The sequence below is a fragment of the Atractosteus spatula genome, chromosome 13, assembly GCF_055471065.1.
Source record: "Atractosteus spatula isolate fAtrSpa1 chromosome 13, fAtrSpa1.hap1, whole genome shotgun sequence".
Classification (NCBI taxonomy): domain Eukaryota; kingdom Metazoa; phylum Chordata; class Actinopteri; order Semionotiformes; family Lepisosteidae; genus Atractosteus; species Atractosteus spatula.
The window spans coordinates 24,435,275-24,456,492 of NC_142718.1; the positions used below are offsets into that span (position 1 = coordinate 24,435,275).

General features: G+C 34.1%; 1 protein-coding gene across 2 annotated transcripts in view; it reads right to left on the minus strand.

Moving 5' to 3' along the window:
• Positions 1-21,218, minus strand: part of znf385b (zinc finger protein 385B) — an 85,992-nt gene that overhangs the window by 57,191 nt on the left and 7,583 nt on the right. The window contains exon 1 of one of the 2 annotated variants that reach the window (XM_088930991.1): positions 5,865-5,951. The exons of the other annotated variant lie outside the window; for it this stretch is intronic. Coding sequence (XP_088787117.1) covers positions 5,865-5,874 — 10 coding nt within the window. The 5' untranslated portion in view covers positions 5,875-5,951. Of the gene's footprint in view, positions 1-5,864; positions 5,952-21,218 lie in introns of those variants that run through there. 2 annotated transcript variants of the gene reach the window in all.

The following is a 21,218-nucleotide window of genomic DNA, read 5'->3' on the forward strand; positions in this document are numbered from 1 at the left end:
ATTAATCATACGGTATGTGTATTTAAGGATTGCAAAGTTTTTAAAAACAATGGAGACTAAAACTACTTTAATAAAGTTAAACCCTCATTCCCGCCATAGAAGGGATCACTTCTTTAGATTCTGAACTTCTAACAAAAAATAACAATGTTCATTATTTGACACCACAGTGTTAATGAACAAAAGAAATTCAGATACAGAGAAAACTCACAGCATAGACTGACACCCACATTACAAAGGTGCCATGAGTTTGTCTGAGCAATGCAAGTGCAACTGCAAGTCCGTGCTGAAAAAAGAATTTGACATACTGACATTAAGAATACATCAGTCTATGGAAGAGGCATACTGTATGTTATGTGTGTGTTATTTGTGACAAGTATCAGACAGGTAGTGGGTACTGTATGAAGCTTGTGCAAATACCCAGAGAAAGAATGGTAAGCACAGAACACTTCTGCTGTACTTCTGGATGACTCAGTTTGTGTCTTGTTCAGCCCACGGACTGAATCAGTCTTCTTGTTTAAGTTATTGAAGAAAAGGAAAACCATCATCTTGTCCAAACTTTGTCACAGTGCTTTAATGCTAACCTGGGATACATAAGATAGCCAAGCATTTTGAAAGACCAGATGTCTGCTCTTGTAAAATTTTACAGTTCTCAGCTGGATATACTTTTTGTATGGAATTTTATATAAGAAAATGAGCAACGTATGGGTTTCTGTTTCCAAGCTTAAAAATATTTTTTTCTGCCATCACAATTCACTGTGTTTTATATTTTGGCTATTCTGTTTTATATTTTGCTAACCTTTGTGGGATGTATTACTAACAATCTTTAGAATTAAGACAGAATCCACCATTCTTAGAAAAATGAAGTGATCCGTTTGTTTGCTAAATATATCCAAGCCCTGAATACCCCTGAAGTGTAAAAATAGTAAATGAAACTCATTTGGTCAAATCTAATGCTCAAGTAGACTGGACGGCTAAGCATATTGTGAAATTCAGGTTTTGACATGATAAAATGGACACATGAAAGCCAATCAATTGTACATCTGTTTAATCAATTTCAGTTATGTGTTATTATAATAGCGAATACAACATAAGCCCCAAATTAAAAGTGCAGATTTTAAATTATACAAGTATGAACTTTTACATTGACAGGTAGTCAAAGTTGATCAAAATCATAGTTTCACTTCAAATATCCTCTGAACTAAACAAAAATCAGACGTGATCAGTCGCCAAGTGAGGATACAGGAAAGTAAACACACTGTGGAGCCTCACAGACAACACAAGATTGTGACATTTTTGTCTTGAATTCTTAATGACATCCAAATGCAGGTTTAATATATTCTTAGAACTTAATGCTGCCTAACAGCAGTACAATACTGGTAACTCGCATAAAAAAAGGTGTTAGAAAAACAAACATTAGGGATTAAAAAAACACAAAGAATTAAAGTTTCTTCCACCTGTCAAACATAAGTTTGTAGCTATTGAGTCATTCAAATTAGAATGTTTTTCTAGCTGTGCAAATTACTTTCAGAAACTGATTTTACCAGCAGCTATTCTTCTGTTGTTCAGCTCTATAGTTTCCATGGAGACAAAGGAACAGCTGGAAGGGGTTTCTCTGCAATGCAAACTCCCTGTCAGAGATCCATTTAATTTAAAATATTTTTATTTTTCAAATGTTAAGAAAATAGTGATAAATAAAAACCAAGGAAACAGCAGCTAGGCTGACGACCTTTTTACAGTTTATCCATGTACTTGTTTGTCTAAGAATGAAGAGAAATGTTGTTGAAAATACTGCTCTTGGATTTGGCACATTTTAAATACCCTGGGGCTTTTAACATGCTATTTAAAATTGCTTCAGTAAAGGATTTTATAAGATGCTATTTAAAATTTTTGGAAGCATTACAGTCTCTCTGTGTGTGGATTTTATGTATTAAGTAACTTGACTCACCAAAAGTACTTACTGGTATTACTTTCTCAAACATAATGGAAATTAATATGCAGCACATCACATAACATATGCAGAGTATATGGAAATCAAACCACCGGAGGAATTATCAGTTCATTCTCAGTTATGTCTGACAATCTATTTAAAAACATACAACAGTTTCAAACTGCCTGAAACTGGCTGATAATAGATAACCTGCCTTGTAGTTTTCCATGTTTTAAAGTGATCCGGAAGATTTTAATATAACAGTAACAGCAAATTTATTCTAATCTACATCCTTGCTCCCAGTAAAAATAAATGTTTTTGGAACTAGATGGACATGGACTGGCTCTTTATTGCAGCAATTACTTTAATATTTTTAGCAAACTCTTAGCAAACAGAGTATACTGTACATATACGTTACACCAATGCTCGGACCATAGGTAAACATGAAAAACAAACAGTAGCAGACATACATCTGCAGTAAAAAAATCTCTATTTAACGTTTTTCTCATTTAGGTGTTTTTTAGTATAAAAATAGATCCCTCTTTAATTATTGTACTGTTTCATAGTCGATTTTGGAAGGACTATTTGGCGTATCACAGTATTAGATGCAAAAAGTGGAAATACTCCAAACATTTTCAGCAACACGCAGTTGTTTTACATCTGGTTCATTTAGTGCCTCCAAAACCCAATCATTTCAGACAAAAAAAGGTTCACACATTTGGAAATACACAACATGGTAATCTGTCAAAAACACACTGTGAGCTTTGTGTGGTTTGTGCTCCTCTGCTCCTGCTGGGATTCAATCACAGCTTCAAATTGAAGATACACAGTACCGCTCCTCAGACCGCAGAGAATTCCACCATGCCAAAAGGTGGCATCACCTTCTGTAACAGACTCCGCATCAAAGTTATATTCTCTCTCTACTTCTGCGCTTCAGCAAATTCAGAGACTGATAGACATCAATCTTTGCAATCTGATCCACAGCATTTATGTGACAAGGGCAGTTCTGCCTACACCAGGATTTAATTATGGCCAATCATGGGCATTCCGGCTTTAGAGCCACAAAGGGTTCTTCTCCAAGGTGCAAAGAAATACACTGCTCCAAAAAACTGGTCTTCTGCAATGGGAGAATTTAACACTGTGCAGGTTCCAAGAGAGTGATGTCACCTCCTGTAACAGGCTCAGTGGTGATGAGCCCCTTTTCACTTGCAAATTGAGTACCATAAACACCCACTTATAGATAATACACACACTGGAAACATATCGCATAACATTGCTCTAGCAAGGTAGTAAGAGGAATAGTGTTGCAACTATTTTTTTTTTAATATTCAGGGAAAATATTACTAAGAATAGGTCGATATAATTCATTTTACACTGCAATTAAAGAAAATCAGGAACAGATAAGAAAAAGGTACAGTTTGAATTCTGATGGAAATGGAGTAAAATGGAGAACAATCAGGATAGAGCATAAAATGCAACATCAAAAACAACTTAAACTATATCCACTATTCAAATGATTAATATACTTCTAAAAATGGAAATAGCTGTTCCTCTTAATGATAGATGATGTACTTGTACTGTTTGTAAATCTATGCACTGATCCATGCCCAAACCCACATTACATGAGCATTAAAAAAGGAACAGGTATACAACAAAATTATTCTAGTTTCTAGCCTTACCCAACCCTACTGAAAGTTTTCAGCTAACGTAACTGAGTTTCCATGCCCATTCAATGAATATTGAATTGTACCAGATAGAACAAATAAAAATTCAGTACTTTGAGCCCGAGATTATCATAAAAAATCAAATGTAAACACAAGCCTGCTATTGCCTTCTAAGTCACGATAAAGACAAATTACTGTATTTCTACTTATTACAAATCATGAAGTTCTATTTTGTTCAAAACATACAACGAAATTAATTCTGCAGGTTCCTTGTTGGTTAGGTTTTTTCAAGCCTACTTCTTTTCCAAGAACAACTGACCATTAGATTTAAATGTATTGACTCTTCTCATATATAATTTCATATCTGCTTTGTATTTTAAAAATTGTCTGGTGAGTTAAATTCCTTTAATTCTTGAAGTTTTAAAATAGTTCCAAAGAATAAGCAATAAACAAAATCCTAGCATTGTCAAATCAAACACCAAACCTATATTTTTTATTTTATTCATAATTGTTGAATAAGTTGTATTTATATAAATAACCGAAGTTGAGGACTGCTATTTTTTCTCTTATGACTGTACACATGTCCTACCAATCTTGTCCTACCACAACTTGGTGGAGACTTACTTTAAATTTATTTCTAATTATGTTAATTTAATGTCAGTTAAAATAGTAAGGCGGAGATGGGTCTTACCAACAATTATTGTTTTATACTGCATGTACTGTAGCTCCACTGAAATGATGTTAACATGAATTAAATGAACTTGATAGCACATTAAATGTTGTATTAAAATTTAACTATAACCTTAAAGACAAAGTTTAAGAGCTAAAAATTATATCAAATAGTGCCAAATTATTTTAGCATTTTTATTTACTTTCTAATAGATGCTACTTTAAACATTTTATATAGCATTCTAAAATTAAAGGAAACTTAGATTTAGCTTTGTAATATAATATATAGTATAATGTAGTATAATCCCAGCTACTGTAAAATGTTAGATATACAGCAGACCTTGGAGTATCAGCCCATCACCTGTCCATCAGCAGCAGTGCTGTAAACAGCAATTTAGCCTCTACTAAAACAATGTAGACTAAATTTTGAAGCAAACTACAAAATTACTTTTTGTTTTAAAGTTTATTTGTAGTGTTATTTTTAAGTTTATTTATAGTGTTATTGGTGCCAATCCTTGCAAAACACAAGTATTTAGAAAAAAAAGCTGCATACATAAGGTGAAAAACTATTTTACTGCCAGTTTCAAGTGTAGCTACCAAAAAAAATGGGTGGATTTTCCCCAGAGAGCTGTTCAACTGGTATAGAAGCTTAATACCTTCTTTCACAGGCAGTTTAATCATGTCCCAAAGGATAAAGGATAAAAAAGACAGCTACTCATTTCTTGTCACTGAGACCATTTTTCCAACTTACATTTAAAATGCATTCTTATTTTACCATTATGTCACGTAAAGTTACTCTTCAGTAAGGAAATTCCAGAGTGAGAGTGAAATGTTCTGAATAAACATTTTGAAGTCTGTTGCACAGCAATGGTATTTGACAAAAAAATTGTTTTAAAAAACAAGATAACCTCAAAAAATGATATGTGGTCAAGTTATTATATTTTTACAAACTTTCACTGCAGAAAAAAATATGCTACATGTAAAATGCTTGCTTGTTGCTGTAACTTTATAATAAACACTACTGCCTATTTCACTATGAAACAATTGTTAATGTTTGATTATGCCTTGCCTTCCCATATGCTTACAAACTACCTGAAATACAAGCAATGCATTCAATAAGTGTTTACCTATGTTAGTTTACATAATTTCCAAGTTAGGGAAAAATCAAAATCTAGGCAACTTAAAATTACTACACTGTTAATTAAGTACTACAGAGCTGTGTTTGTACTGTAAATCAAAATCACAGTATTGTAAATAGTTATTTCATAACCTTTATGACAAGCCTCTAAATGAGTGTAGTCAGCTAAATATCAATATAAGCAATGCTTTGGTAATAGGTTTGTTACAGGAAAGCACAAAGTGATCACATTTTAAGTCTGGAAAGGCTCATTTTTTTGCATTTAATATTAAATCAATGTAAAATGAAGAATACAGCATGTTATTCCACATCACCCCCTATGGTTTGTTAGCTAACACAACAATGCACAAGTCTTTTTTTCTTAACACAAAAGCAGAAGTCATATTTTCAGACATAATACTGTCTTACCATTTTAACCATGTCATAAAAAGTTAAACCAATATTAAACTCGTATGGATTTACTTACCCAAAAGCATTTTTCAACCATGTAAGTAGTTCAGCAACAGTGCAGGCTTTTAGCTTCAGATTCGGCAAGTGAAAAGCTCCAATAAACCTTTTTATTGACCCGTCCAGTCCTGCAATGTTTTCACCAAGTGTTGAATGAGAGACTTCAAAAACATGCATTTACTGAGTTGTACCCTGAGGCAGCTGAGGTACTTAACGACTGTGTTAGAGTGCCTCAAATGAAACTAACTGAAACAATGGAGGGACTGTCGGTAGCTGCAGCCACCTCAGCATGCTGAGCCACGAAGCGATGAAAAACTAGGTCACTCCACCAAGATTTTTAATGTGAAGCGCTAAAAACTGAATTGAACTGATAGCCTATTCATTGGTGGGTTTACAGTCTGAATTAATCAGTTTTACTGCATACACCTTCTGGCTCTGATTCAGAGCTAAAAGGAATCTAGTTTTCATAAATCATGGTCTAGGCACTCTGCATGATCTGTAACACATTACTGTGCTGGCTAGCAAAACAATGTTCAAAAATTGAACATGAAGTGACTGTATTACGTGACTTTGAACAAAGACAAAACACTAACCTAACTAGAAGTAGATGCGTAAAACAGGTGATATAGGAAATGCTGTTTTTTTGCTGTGTTATTGTAAAAATCAATAACTGTTTATTTGTCAGTCTGATTCTTTTACAATTCCTAAAGTAAATTATAGTCTACAAATCCATTCTCGTGATGTACACTACGCAGGAATTTTAGTAAACAGAGTGCTCTAGAAAAATGCAATCAATTTACAGTAAATTTCATTATCATTTGGCTTGAGGGATGCCTTGCTGCATATACTGTATGAACAAAAAACTACTGACTTACAAACTTCTACTATTATTAGTTTAAAGTAAGTAAATCTGATTAGTCTAGAAAAAAGGAGATAGAGAGGTGATTTGATTCAATTTAAATTGGTATAATGAAGTTCAAACGAAGGGACTATTTCATATTCACTAACGAATTAAGTACATGGGGTAACAATAGAAAAGTAAAGTATACATTTAGGACAGAGAATGGGAAGCATCTGTATACAAAGAGCTCTTGATATCTGAAAAAGCTTCCCAGCCAAGTAACTGAGACCCACACTCTGGGCTCATTTAAGAAATGGCTCAACAAACTTCTTCGATACTAAACTATAAGACAAACAGGCTGACCCTTTCTGGAGTTTACAACAGATGTTCCTGGTGGTGGTTCCTGGTGAACAAAGATGGTTAATAACCAAAATTAATAATAATAATTGCTTACACTTATATAGTGCTTTTCTGGACACTCCACTCAAAGCGCTTTATAGGTAATGGGCACTCCCCTCCACCACCACCAATGTGCAGCATCCACCTGGATGATGCGACAGCAGCCATAGTGCGCCAGAATGTTCACCACACATCACTATTAGTGGGGAGGAGAACAGAGTAATGAAGCCAATTCATAGATGAGGATTATTCAGAGGCCATGATTGGTAAAGGCCAATGGAAAATTTGGCCAGGATGAGAAACGCCTTGGGATTTTTAATGACCACAGACAGTCAGGACCTCGGTTTTACGTCTCATCCGAAGGACGGTGTCTTTTTGCAGTATAGTTTCCCTGTCACTATACTGGGGTATTAGAACCCACACAGACCGCAGGGTGAGCGCCCCCTGCTGGCCCAGCACCCCCTGCTTGGTAATCCAAGCTGTATCCATATACTGTATATATGTATTAAACAAACCAAATTTAAAATGATAATGATGAAGAGTTTTGTTTTTAAAGGTATTTCATAACAATGCATTTGAAACATATAATATGCATCTTGCACCAAAATTAACCTAGTTTGTTTACCTTGATTTTCCACAACACGGAAACATTTTACAGCTGCAATAATTATTCTAACATTTGAAATGACATGCTCCACAGGAACAATAGGTCTACCATTGATTCTGCCTGTTGTTGTCTTGGCAGCAATCTATGTTTTATTATTTTTGTTCAAAGTTGGAGCATCAGAAAAACCGCTAGTGTGTGGGAATAGGGAGGCAGTGAGATTTTGTAGTGTTTCTGTGTTTTTAGGAAAAAAAAACATTTCACATTTGTTTAATAATACCAACCTTTTTTTACTCATTTCCATTCAGAGAAAAAATTGTTGGAGGTACAGTATATGTGTATTTGCCAAAGATCCATGACTGTATTCTTTAATTCTACAATGTATACATGTTTTGCTATTAATTGAGCAGTTAAACATCAACAACAAATTGAGTGTCAATTAATAAACATCTTAATAATAATAATAAAAAATATTAGAATTTAATTTTATTGCAAATTTACTATAATTCTTTGAAATTATCCTTATGATTTTCAAACCTGAGGTACCCACCTGGCCATACCAAAAAGAGATTAGAAAAGCTGTTTTTAGATTTTCATAACGTAATAAAATATGATTTTAATACCTTTATACATATAGTATTTAATAGTATCACATGAAAGACGTTTCTCAGAGGATAAGTTTAGAATTTGCAATATAAGTCTGAATAGAGCAATTAAAAATGCAACTGGTATACAGTAGTTCATAGTATTGAACAAGTGGTCTACTTGGCCACCATTGGAAGCAATACAAGCTATAAATTGTTGCAGATGGTGTCTTGTGGGATTCTGTCCCATTCCACCTGTACAGCTCTAGATAAACATTTGCCTGCTCATTGGTCTCTGAGCAATCCCAGTTTACTAGAGTCCTATCTTATCCCACATGTTCAATTAGATTCAAGTCTGTGGATTAAGGCATCTATGGCATAACTGTTTTAGCTTTTCCAAGAAGAGTACAAGAGCAGTATGTGTATTTTCATTGTATAGCAATTTATTGTCTAAAATGCTGGCATATCAGAATGAGCCCACAGAAAAGGAAGTAAGGGAGGTCCAAGGACTTGATCAATGTACAGTAACACCGTGCAGTCTGGTTGCCATTAACTACTGCAATTGGAGATAGAGACAAGACTCTCTGGACTTGACCATCACACTTTGGACCAGTGTTGCACTCTAATGTTCCATATAACTATATACTACAAGAAAATAACCTTAACAGGTACATTAACAAGTGTTTTTAATATAATTTTGCTGAAAAAGTATGTTATAAACTGGGTGAGAAAGCTTGTGAATAATGGATAAAGTATTTTCAGAGATCACAAATCATTCCATGAAGCTTGATATACACTTACAGTACATATTCTTGAGGCAGCTAAGGTTGCTTTTGCTTTAACTGGAGATGCAAAAGTGTGTTAAAGTAAAATAATTATAATAAGTGGATGAAGCTTACTTGCATCACTGCAATGCCATGATTATTAAAAGCTTAGAGGATTCAAAATTCAGGATGTGTACTGAGATATTCTGCATTTTTTCAAGAATTTTTAAAATAGTGTAGAACAGATGTTTCCAATCTTTGTAGATGCTGGGAAATGTGACTTGGGTCACAACACCTGGGTAACAACACCTTCCAAAGATGTTCTCTTTAATCAGAATGATGTATTATTTCTGTCACGTTTAAAGAAACTGCAGAAGAAATCTCTGCACATATAACAACATATACAGCTACCATATCTTACTTAAACATATTTATCTGGAGTTCAAAAAGCCAGCCAACAACCACTGAATTCAGTTTCAATGGACCAATTTGCTTTTCTATGGCGAATAAAAATCTGAATCCCATTAAGCATTTATTGAACATTTTGGCAGTTCCAGCCCCTAGCAGAGCTCGAGAAGAGGGTCATAAGAGAATAGGATGCTATTTCTAAAAGGTCAAACACAAGCTATATTTAGGTGACTGATGCACTGATGCAACAGAGACAGTGCTACAAGCAGTGGACATCTCTTGTATTGAAGCTGTGACTTCTTTGTCTGACCTTGTCTAAGGAAAAGGTGCTCAGACAACCATGGCAAAAGGCAATTTGACATGAAATGTGAATGCAATTGCTTGTAAATGATTGAGAGATACTGTAGAAACACTACAGTATTATGTAAGGCTACGGAAAAATGTCACAAAACTTATATGTGATGTGTACACTTTCTTTAAATTCTTCAGAGAATATTTAACAATTACAAAATATGGTTGATATTATAGTTTGATGAAAACTACTAAAATAAGCACAGAGATCAAACTGACAAAACACAAACGTGTATATTGTGTAAGTACAACTAAATCTAATATTTTAGTAGTTACATTTAACAGCATGAACACTCTAAATGTAAATAATTTAATATTTTTTCCTATATTGAATTTTTCATGTATAAATATATTTCCTAATTATTTTCCCCTACATTAAGTGTGCAGAACTATTGCAAACTATTCTCAAAGGATGTTATTATTATGATATTTTGGTGATCACAATAGCCACAGCTTCACCCTATCTTTCAGAGACATTCAGAGAAAGGCCATTCGTATTAACCACCCTTGACCAATGTGGCTCTGAAAGTTACTTTAAATAGAACAGTCATTAATAAGTATGCATATTGCAAGGAACATCATCAGTAGCTTTTCCTCTTAGTTGGTGACATGATTTATTTCCTAGGGACACCACCTTCTGCATACAACATTTCAGCAACAGGAGTTTGCACGATCTAGAGTTACAGCTTTGAAGAGTGTGGTCATAACTAAGACAGTCTCCTACAGAGATATGCATGTACAACCAATGTAATATAACTTTAACCTTTCTCTATTTACAACAAGATGCAGAGCTCAGGAATAATTATAAATAAGTCTTAAATATCAAGGATTCTTTCCATTAAAATACATACTTATTACTGCATACAAGTAAGCTCTCATTTATTTTTACTTAGAAAAGTGTTAGAACGTATATATTTATATTTAATATAAGTACTTTAAAAATAATATGCTCATATCATGGTAAATATAACAATTAAAAAATTGATTTGTAGATAACGGTGAAAACTGACACAATACACCTGCTTCTATTGTTATTATATTGAGAGAATATACTACATGTAAATGCATTTGAATCACAATCAATAACTGTCCATACTGTAACCAACGACATTGACCAAAAGAGCCATAAACGACATGTTTATTCATGGCACTTGAAGAAAATTGAGAGACAATGCAATAAAAGCATGCCTATTTAACTGTCTTCCCCAAGACTTGTAAACAAGACTTGTAAACAAATCACAAACCAGTGGTTAAAATGTAGAAATAATTAGAAAAACAATAGTCTTTATATTATGCACTGCAATGCTGTTTTCATACTGAAGTAGTCTCTAATAGACAAAGAAATATTTGATATAACCAAATAATGCAAAGTTATTTGCACATCAGCCACAGACAACAAAATAAACATTACAGTATGTCTAAATGTCAAGCAGATTAAGAATACTGTTTATAAAATATAACTTATTGATCCCCTGACATAAATGAGCTGTAATTACAGGTTACCCTAGAATGAATACTTCTAACCATGAGCATTTTTATCCATATCTAATTTTAGCTTGACAGGTCTAATGTAATCTAGAGGAGTTATACATTTTAGAGAGTGTTGGAGTGTGATATGTTTTTGTCTATGCCTTAATAGGATGGTAAAGCTATAGAAAGCAATGAGTACTGTATGAAGTATATCTGTCTTTAAAGATACTGTGAAATAAATATTTACAAAAAGCTAAGTTTGTTTTCGTATTATGCATGGGAATAGTGACATTATAACTTCAAAAGTGAATTTAGTAAGAGTTATACACAATACTGTGTGGTACCATGTGGTACTTTTCAGTAAAACATTGTGTACAAAGAGATCATCTACGGCAAACCAGACTACCCATTAACACAAGTTAACGTTATCAAATCAGTGCCATGAATATATCACATCTTTTGTCAAACACAATCACTAACATGTGGACATCACATTAAACTGGTGAGTCGCTGCTTAATATTTATGCTCCGAATTTTATTAAATGTATTTTTTTCATAAAATAATTTTATTTTACAGCTTTACCCCTATGGGCTAAATATTACCGTTATTAATTGACCATGCCCAGCACTCCACAAGTTATTTTGAATAAGCCAACACAACCAATATGTCAACTTGAGACCATACTGAACACATGAGCTTTCTGTAGGATCAAATAAACAGGGAAAGCAGTTACCATTACCATTACCATTTGGTGCTGATGGTAAAAAACCCTAAGTAGCTCACTTATAGGCAAGCCAAGCTGAATTGACACTGGAATTTCCCAATTAAAAAATAAAATGGAAAACAACAGGTGCCAGTCTTTGCAGGCTCTTATACTTAAAATTAGAATGTAAAGATTGTTATTATTTTGAAATACAAAGCAAAGCATGTTTAACATAAAATATGATTTAAGTTTTTTTTCCTTTAATGGAAAAATATCAGTTTACTATAAGTATCTGTTGAATGTTCATTTGAAACGTTTTTTTCTGATGAGAAAAGATAGGTATGAGCAAAGATAAACACATTATGATGTAATTCTGCATTGCCCTAAAAACAAACAGAAGATATCAAAGCATATCAATTTTCATATCAGCCTTAAGAATAGGTAGTCAAAAGCATAATCTTGGATAAATGGAAGTATTGCCATATCTTGGGGTGGTGTTAGTAAATGACTAAACATCATGACAAATTACTCAGGAAATGTATAATTTGAAAAAAACTGCCTTTAAAACAGGCTGTAATAGTATCACATTTTACACTACTCTGCACAATACCAGTTACACAAACACAAATTACACGCGTACCAGCAAAGCAAAACTGAAGGAACAGCACAGAATTGTTTAGTACAACATAAACCTTATAGTATCTCGACTAAAAGGCACCTGTGTTAAATCAAATTTATAAGCTTATTTTTGGTAGAATATTAAGGTAATTCCTGCAAGACATAATAATTGAAACAGTGAATTTTTAATTAAACTAAAACATTCTCAATAGATCCATCCGATTCAAATAAATTAATCATGTGCCTTTAGTTTCTGTTCATTCAGTAATGGGTGCACCAACCCCACAATACAATCATGCGTACTAGATTATAATGGGTGATTTTACACACAATACCTAATGAGCCAAACAGTCAAACATCCATACCTCAGTGAAAGATTAAAGGCCAGGAATCATTTAATGCTTGTTCTGACAGGCCTCCTCCGCACATTTAAGATCAAAACCAAGACGAAGTAAGAGCAGCAGCAGGCTGTCCACATTCAAACGTTTTCAATTTCAATCCCGTATCCTGTGCCTTCATACTGAGGACACAGGTCTCGAGCATTAACTTGACACACCATTAAAAAGAAGGCACAGTGGCTATAATACATTATGATAGCCACTTAAGAAGGAAAGAAAAACATCTTCTTTAGAAACTGGGGTAATACTAGTCAAGTTACCAGTGAGCTGTTCATATCCTTCCTAGCAAAAGTAATTTGTGCTGTACGTAACACATGATGATCACCAGTGTCAGGTGTGGCACAACTGCTTAATCCCACTGGAGTTTCCTCTAGCACCAGAGAAACTGTAATACAATACACACAGCAACTTCAATAATGTAATGCGAAAGGGACTGAGAAGGGTCACCATTTCATGCAAAAACATTTCAATCCAACAACTAAGATCTTTGTAGTGATATATTGTGTACATACTGTAGTAGATTTTAATACTAAATGATTAAGTGTGATGATTAAAGATTTAAACTTTTTTGTATGAATTTTAGCAAGTTTAAAGTGAACTCATATAAGTATATACTGTATGTTATACTTCACATTTACCTAAATAATTAAGAGCTATAATTATTGTGCCATAATCCCTTAAGAGCATTGGTGTCAAATAACTACACATTTCAGTAATGTTGACAGGTCTTAAATGAACTTGAATTTCTAATCCGCACAGAGGGTAATGAATAGAAGTATGACCTGTACAATGTACAAGGGTACAGGGCATTGAACAGATGATTTTTAAACATTAAGTTAAGAATGACTTAAGAATTCTTAAGTTAAATATTTTTTCTTCATATTGTCTGCTGCTGTAAAACAAATTGCCCCTTGGGGATAAAGACTCAGACTTCCTGAACACAATATCACAGAGTAACACTCACAATTCCCATAAAAATGGAATACAACAAGGCTGTTTTTACATGTATAGACTATGCTTTCATTATCACATTTGCTGCAGGGTTTTTACTAATAATTCCACAAGCATTTCTGAATACTATTTCTGGTACTATCATCCCATGAATTTCAATATGTATGACTCAAATGACCATTTTTTCAATATTATAAAGCAGAACCACATAAACTGACTTCCAGTTCTACTTAACAATTACAGAGAACAGTAGGGCATGAGAAATTATTTCAATGTCAGGAAAAATAATCAAGAGGAAGCACTCAATGACTTGATAACAAAAGAGATTTTAAGAACTTTGAAGCTCAAGGCAGCAGCTCCCACAGATCCCATATGATCAAAGACTGAAGTCCAGTCTTAACATCTTCAATCAGTGTCAGCAACACCAAAACAACCAGAGGAAGAGAAGTGGTCAATGGTGGACACTCTAAGAAACACAGCAAGTCAAATATACTTCAAGGACCCTTGAGTTGAGGTAGCTGACGTCATCCAAAAATAGACAAGCGAGAGAAGTAACCAAGATTCCCAATCTCAAAGAAATGTCCTATACTGACAAAAAATAAAAGATCTGCATCTCTTTATTAAGACTGAAGGGGGCAACTATTACCTTCCACTACTGGAGATGTTTTCAGATTGTGGCGCTTGTTGATGTGGTCATTACAGAGTACACGATGGTTGGAGCAGGATCTTTAACGGGAGGGGGGCTACACAATCTGTACAATTATGGGTTTTAAATGTTTAAGAGATGGGTTTTATCTAAATTGGAGGGGTCCAACAAAAATGAAAATGAAGACTAACTTCATTTTTTATTTAAAAGACTAACTGCCTACTTTGAGAGGCAATAACTTAGTCATAAGCATTATTAAAAACAACAAACAAAAACAATTAAAAACTTTTTAAATAATTTAATTATGCCATTCATCATGTTAAGTTTGCTATCACCCTAAAGCAGGTCACAAATTTTATACCTAAAATGCATTCTTTTACCCAGGCAAAATGTCTGTAGCAAATATATGTTACCAATTTAAAAACTTAATTTAAATATTTATTACACACTGTGTTTTTAAAATGAAAACCAATTTAAAATGGCAAACAGCATATGAAAAATGGAAGGAAAATATTTGTGAATATTCAAAAATAGAGCAAATCAGAGCAAATTTTTAAATTTTTGTGCCTAAAAAATATTGTGTAGAGCCCTATACTGTGTACAATTTTACAAAACAGCTCATTATACTTAATTTGGAATTGACTATTTTCCACATTACATTACTTATCACTGCAAGCCCTATACCTCACAGGCAGAACAGGATCCTGTATGCACACTCCTCTGACCCGCCCACCTGTCTAAAATATTCTTTATCAGACATGCTGTATTACAATACATCTCTCCTAACATCAGAACAAGGTTCTAGAACACAAGAAAGCCAGAGAAACTCCAGCAGACTCCAGCAACGACATTTGGGTATTGTGCCCTGTCACCTGGGAATCCTAGTCCCAGACGGGCAACTCAGTAGGTCCATGTCGAACTAGTGACATCTGGACACCAGAGCTCAACTTGTTTTCTGAATAAGCTCCTTTGCTGGTTGAGTCACTGAAGAGGCCCCGTAAAGTATTTTGAAATTACTATTCAAGGGTCACTGCATAAAACATTACATAACAAGAAGTAGGTGTTATGTAATGTTATAAGAACTGGATTTTAAAAATAGAAATACACTGTAATTCTAATTAGAAATCTTTACTCAAAGATATAAAAAAAGTTACTTGTAAAAAAGACTGGCACTAGAAGGCACAAAAAAAGCTGAGAACCCAAAGCAGCGGGGGTTATCTAAATTAAGAGCATGTGGTATATAAAGCACCATGAAAGCTTGTAAAATACAAACAATTTAAAAACAGAGAAGGTGGTTGTGCAGCCAATTGTATTAACACAAGATTTAGAATTTCCCTAAAATCAGCCAGGCACTGACTCCCTGCTGCGTGTTAATTTGAATAAATGGTTTGACTGTTCTTGAAAAAGCAAATAAACACCATTTGGTCATTTCAGGACATGTAATTTATTTGTAACACAAACTGAAACAAATGGTGGCCCCAAAGGGCCACTTTCCAAGAATAAACCACAGAAAATCAATAAAGCTAATTGTACTGCATTTTACTATCTCTTAATTTTAAAAAGAAAGGATCAAAGATGGAAACTATAAAGTTTCAGTAAACTTGTTTAATTTTTATATTTTTACATCTGAAGGCTTGTATTCTTCCAACAGTCACTCAAGACAGGGATAGCACTTGGACTGGAAGATAACTAATATGGTGCCCCACCATAAGAAAGGCATTGAAGCTGAATCAAGTTATTATAGACCAAAAGACCTGACTTCTATCACAGGTAAAGGTATGGAAACAATTATTATAATTAAACTAGAGGATCACCTATAAAGAAATAACATCCTTGGGATTTAGAGTTCTTCTTCTGATCTGGTGTATTTAGATTTTCAAAAGGCTTTTCACAAAGTTCCCCATAAAAGATAAAATTACAGGTTCTAGGCATTCAGGAAACTACATTTAGATTGAGAATTGGTTAATAAATAGGAAATAATGTACAGATGGGAGGTAAATATTCAAATAGGGGTGGTGTAATTAATGGAGTATTACAGGAATCTATACTAGAATCACTTCTCTTCCTGATATATATCAATGATCTACATTTTGGTGTATGGAGCAAACTATTCACTTTCCCAGATGATCCCAAAATAGGAAGCTTACCTTACACTGAAAAAGCAGCAACTGAACTAAAAAAGAATCAGATAAACTTCAAGACTGGGTAAACACCTTGCAGAAGAAGTTTAATGTAGTGAAGTCCAGGATTTTGCATCCAGGTTGTAAAAACAAAATAGGAAACACTGAGCTGGAAGAGATTACTTTTAAGAAGTGTTTAAGTAGATATATCACTTAAATCTTCTAGATAATGTAGGGAAGTAATTAAAATGCAAAGAAAATGTTAGCATACATTAAAAAGACAATTTAATCAAGGGAGCTTGTTTTAAAATTGTATAACAAACGAGTAAGACCACATTTAGCATACTGTGTAAAATCTTGATTACTGTGTTAACAGAAAACAGACACATTCCAGGACTTAAGGGAATGCCTTACACTGACAGGATAAAGTAACTGACCCTTTTTAATCTTGAACAGAGAAGACTACAAGGGGAAATCATACCAGTATTCAAAATCCTCATTGACAGTTACCAGAATGGACTTCTTCAAAATGAAGCATAAAACATGATGCAAGTGGAAACTACATGCAAATGCATTTTAAAACCAAGAATAGCAGAAAAGGGTTGTGGGAGTAATAAAAGAACTACCTACAGTAGCCATGTGGTTGAAACCAATACTTTGACTTAAATCAAAAAACAAAATGAGAGGCCTCATCTCATTCTTAGGCTCCTGTGTTGACCACTGTGGCAGAAGCCATTGGCTAGCTTGGAAGTCAAGACTGTTTGCTCACATGTAAGTGTAAGAAGGTATTATTTGTATCCATTTTGCAATTAACCAATAGACAAGATGCTTTTCTCCATTGCTGATCAATAATGAGTTGAAAAGGTGGTATACAAGTTGCAAAGTCTTAATGAGTCTTTAATGAGTCTCCACCTTATTCAAAAGATTTGGATGAGTTTACCTAATTGATGAGTGAAACCTTCACCTTTTTAGGCAACTATCCAATTATTACATAGAAGAAAAGGGATAGAAGATAGAAGTAGATTAATTAGAAAAATAATAATAAACCATATAATTTGATTTTGCCTGCCGGTGACACTGGCACAGTGGTTAACATTGCTGCTTTGCAGTACTGGGATCCTATGTACTCTCTGCATAGAGTTTATAAGTTCTCCACAGAAGAAGTTTCCTCCAGTAATTCCTGTTTCCACCCACAGTCCAAAAACATACCGGTAGGTTAACTGGCTTCTGAGAAAATTGGTTCAGGTCTGGCTCAGTGAGGACACGTCAGTGTTTCTGTCTGCCTTGCGATAGACTGGTGTCCTGTCCACAAACTGGCAAAGGAGTTAAAATTTACAACAAAGAAGATTTTGACTGCAAGCATGACAAAAACATTACAAATATAGATTCCAGAACAATAACAGTACTTCGTGATCACAGTGAACAAGATCAGATACATGTTTTTACACTATACACATATACTTCCTTTTTCTGTTTGACTCATAGGAGCACATGCATGATTATTATCATGCTTTCTCAGATTTCAATGTATGGTGAATCAACACGGGGTGATTTACAGTAATGCCCTGAAATTGAAAAGTTTGCTCAGCTACAATTAAAGATTTCTAAATAATCCATAAACATAATAAAATGCTGTTCTTAACACATTACAATGGAGTACACCTTGAGATGCCTGATGAGATCTTAGAAATAATTAGTGGAATTTACCCAAGACAATGGGGTTAACACCCCTGCATGTTCAGAATGTGGAATGGGATCTTTAATCACCAATGTATTCTGGCAATTAGTTTAATATCATCCAAAGAATGGTATCTTAGTTTCAACTGTAAAACTAGAAGGTCAGCAGATGCTGAGACTATATCTTTCTATGGAGCAACTGCTGACCTTGTGAAACACCTCCATGTAACACAAAATATATCATCGTTTACAGCAGTGTCAGAATAAGAAAAATACAGACCACTATGAAAGACACTGGTTAAAACTGAAATATGTCATGTCAAAGCCTTTACTAATTTTATATATAACTCATACCTTTATTTGGTAATCCTTGCAATAGCACAAGATTAATAATCACTTTGAAACCCTTTATGACTTTTAGAGCCATAATGACAGTCTATAGTTTGAAACACAGAACGTGAGAGAACACAGAAAACATCAATGAAACCCAAATGCAGTGAAACCAGGAAATATGAAACATTTCTCTTCGATTTAAAGACTAAATGCATTTAACATAACTAAATGATGGCTAAATCTCATTACGATTAAAACAATTTCCTTCAGCTTCATTAAAAGACTGCTTCTGAACAACATAGTAGTAATTTGTATTGGTTTTAGTTTCTTACAGAAAATTTTAAACAACATTATTCACTCTGTAATTTACTCCATGTGTAAAATTGATCAAATGAATATAATAGGTTTCCACTCCATGCAGGAAAAGTACATGTACATGTGCCAAATATTGTGATTGTGAGAGCACACTATGAGAACAAGTTTTTTTGTTGTGACTTAAAAAAAATCCAGATAACTTTATGTGATGGCTGACAAAGAAAGCAATCATTGTTAAATTTTACAACAGTTTAATAGAAGTAATTTCTTAAACATCCTTGCTTAGTTTTGAAACAGTAGAAAAGGAAAACATTGTCTATTAACTCATATTTCTTCAACACAAAACTACAGCACCACAGATGTTCTTTAAAATGTGTTAAAATACACAACATTTTGAGTTTATAACCCTTTAGAACTAGTAAATTTAAAGCAATAAAACAATAACCTTTGCCTTTCTAAAAATCAGATTTGACAATAAATCCAGCATTACAATTCAGTATCAGCAAGTTGGTAACTATACTGAGTTCTAAATCCTAAAGACTTACTGCTCCTAGGAGATTAAAACAGTCTTCATGAACTGCCTCTCTGGACTTTGTTTCTCAAAATAAATGGAGAACAAAAGTATTTGTTTTTCTATTAAGTTCTTTCAAAAGTCAATTTTCCTGAACACAACATTAGTTCTCAGTCTTCAAGCACTGTGGATGTTAACAGAACACTCCATATTTAATCCGAAGCTAGCAAAACCTATATTAAATTGGTCTTGGTGATTACTACACAAAAGACACATCAGAAATACTATGGGTTTGGGATGTTTTCTGGGACAGTAATACTTTCAGCAAACAATACTATAGTACAATAGTTAATATTTCTGTTCCTCTCAAAACCTAGCACACTGTCTAATCAATTTTAAACTTTTTCTATTTCATTGTGTTGTGTAATACTATCTTGAATTAAAAAAAGAGAATGTTCACAATACAATACCAGAGGCTGAAGATGAAGGTTGCTGCCCTCTCTGTGATATACAGTATGCACTCATGGTGTTCCCAGAACCTACTCACATGTTTATATCATACAATATGTTACATGTTTTAGCAATTTTTACTTACAAAACATTTTGCATATTTCATACCAATCTTGATATCCTAATAAAATTAGCTGGAGTTGCAATTATTTACAACCCTCACAACAGTTTTGCATAATGTGATGCCGAATGGGGATGTGCCTTGTGAGACATGGCTTTCCTTCTGGTTTCTGCTTTTTTTTTCAAGCTTTCTCCTGCCCAAGGTGGCAGCACGGAACTCACAGGCAATCTGGACAAGCCCAGCAATCACTGGAGCAGGATCAACTGTGTGTGCTGCTCCAAAGCAGAATAGAGACCCAAGCAGATACTAAGATGGTGATGACCAGGAACAGAGGCCAAGGATAGATTGTTGGATTACTCTAGCCTCTGCCCAGATGAACCTGTCACCTGCCTGGAGGCTGCCTATGTTTTCCAGTGCAAAGTTGGAAAACCCAGTCGCCTGCTGCAGCAACTGAAGTTTGTTTCCCAGCTACAATGGTGCTAGAAAGTTTATGAACCCTTTAGAAATTTCTGAATTTCTGCATAAATTTGATCTAAAATGTGATCAGATTGTCATCTAAGTCATAAAAATAGATAAACAAATAACACACAAAAGGATATACGTTTTTATTCATTTATTGATCAAACTGATCCAACATTCAACAGTCTTTGTCAGAAAAAGTATGTGAACCTCTAGGATTATCTGTTCAGTTAAGGGGATAATAAGAGTCAAGAATGTCAATCAATGCGATGACAATCAGGTGTGAGTTTGGGTGGCCCTGCCTTATTTAAAAAACATAAACCTGAGTCTTCACTACCAAAGTCTGGTCTTCACCACACAGGTTTGTGAATGCATTCCATGCCTCGATCAAAGGAGGTTTCTGAGGACCTCAGAAAAAGAACTGTCGATGCTCAAGGTTACAAAATGATTTCTAAAGACTTCCGGCTTCACCAATCCACTGGCAGGCAGATAGTGTACAAGTGGAGAAAATTATACACCATTGTTCCTCTCCCCAGGAGTGGTTGTCCAATAAAAATTACTCAAGGCTTATAAATATAAATTATAAATAAATTCAAGGCTTATAATATTCCGGGAGATCACAAAGAACCCCAAGGTAACGTCTAAGGAT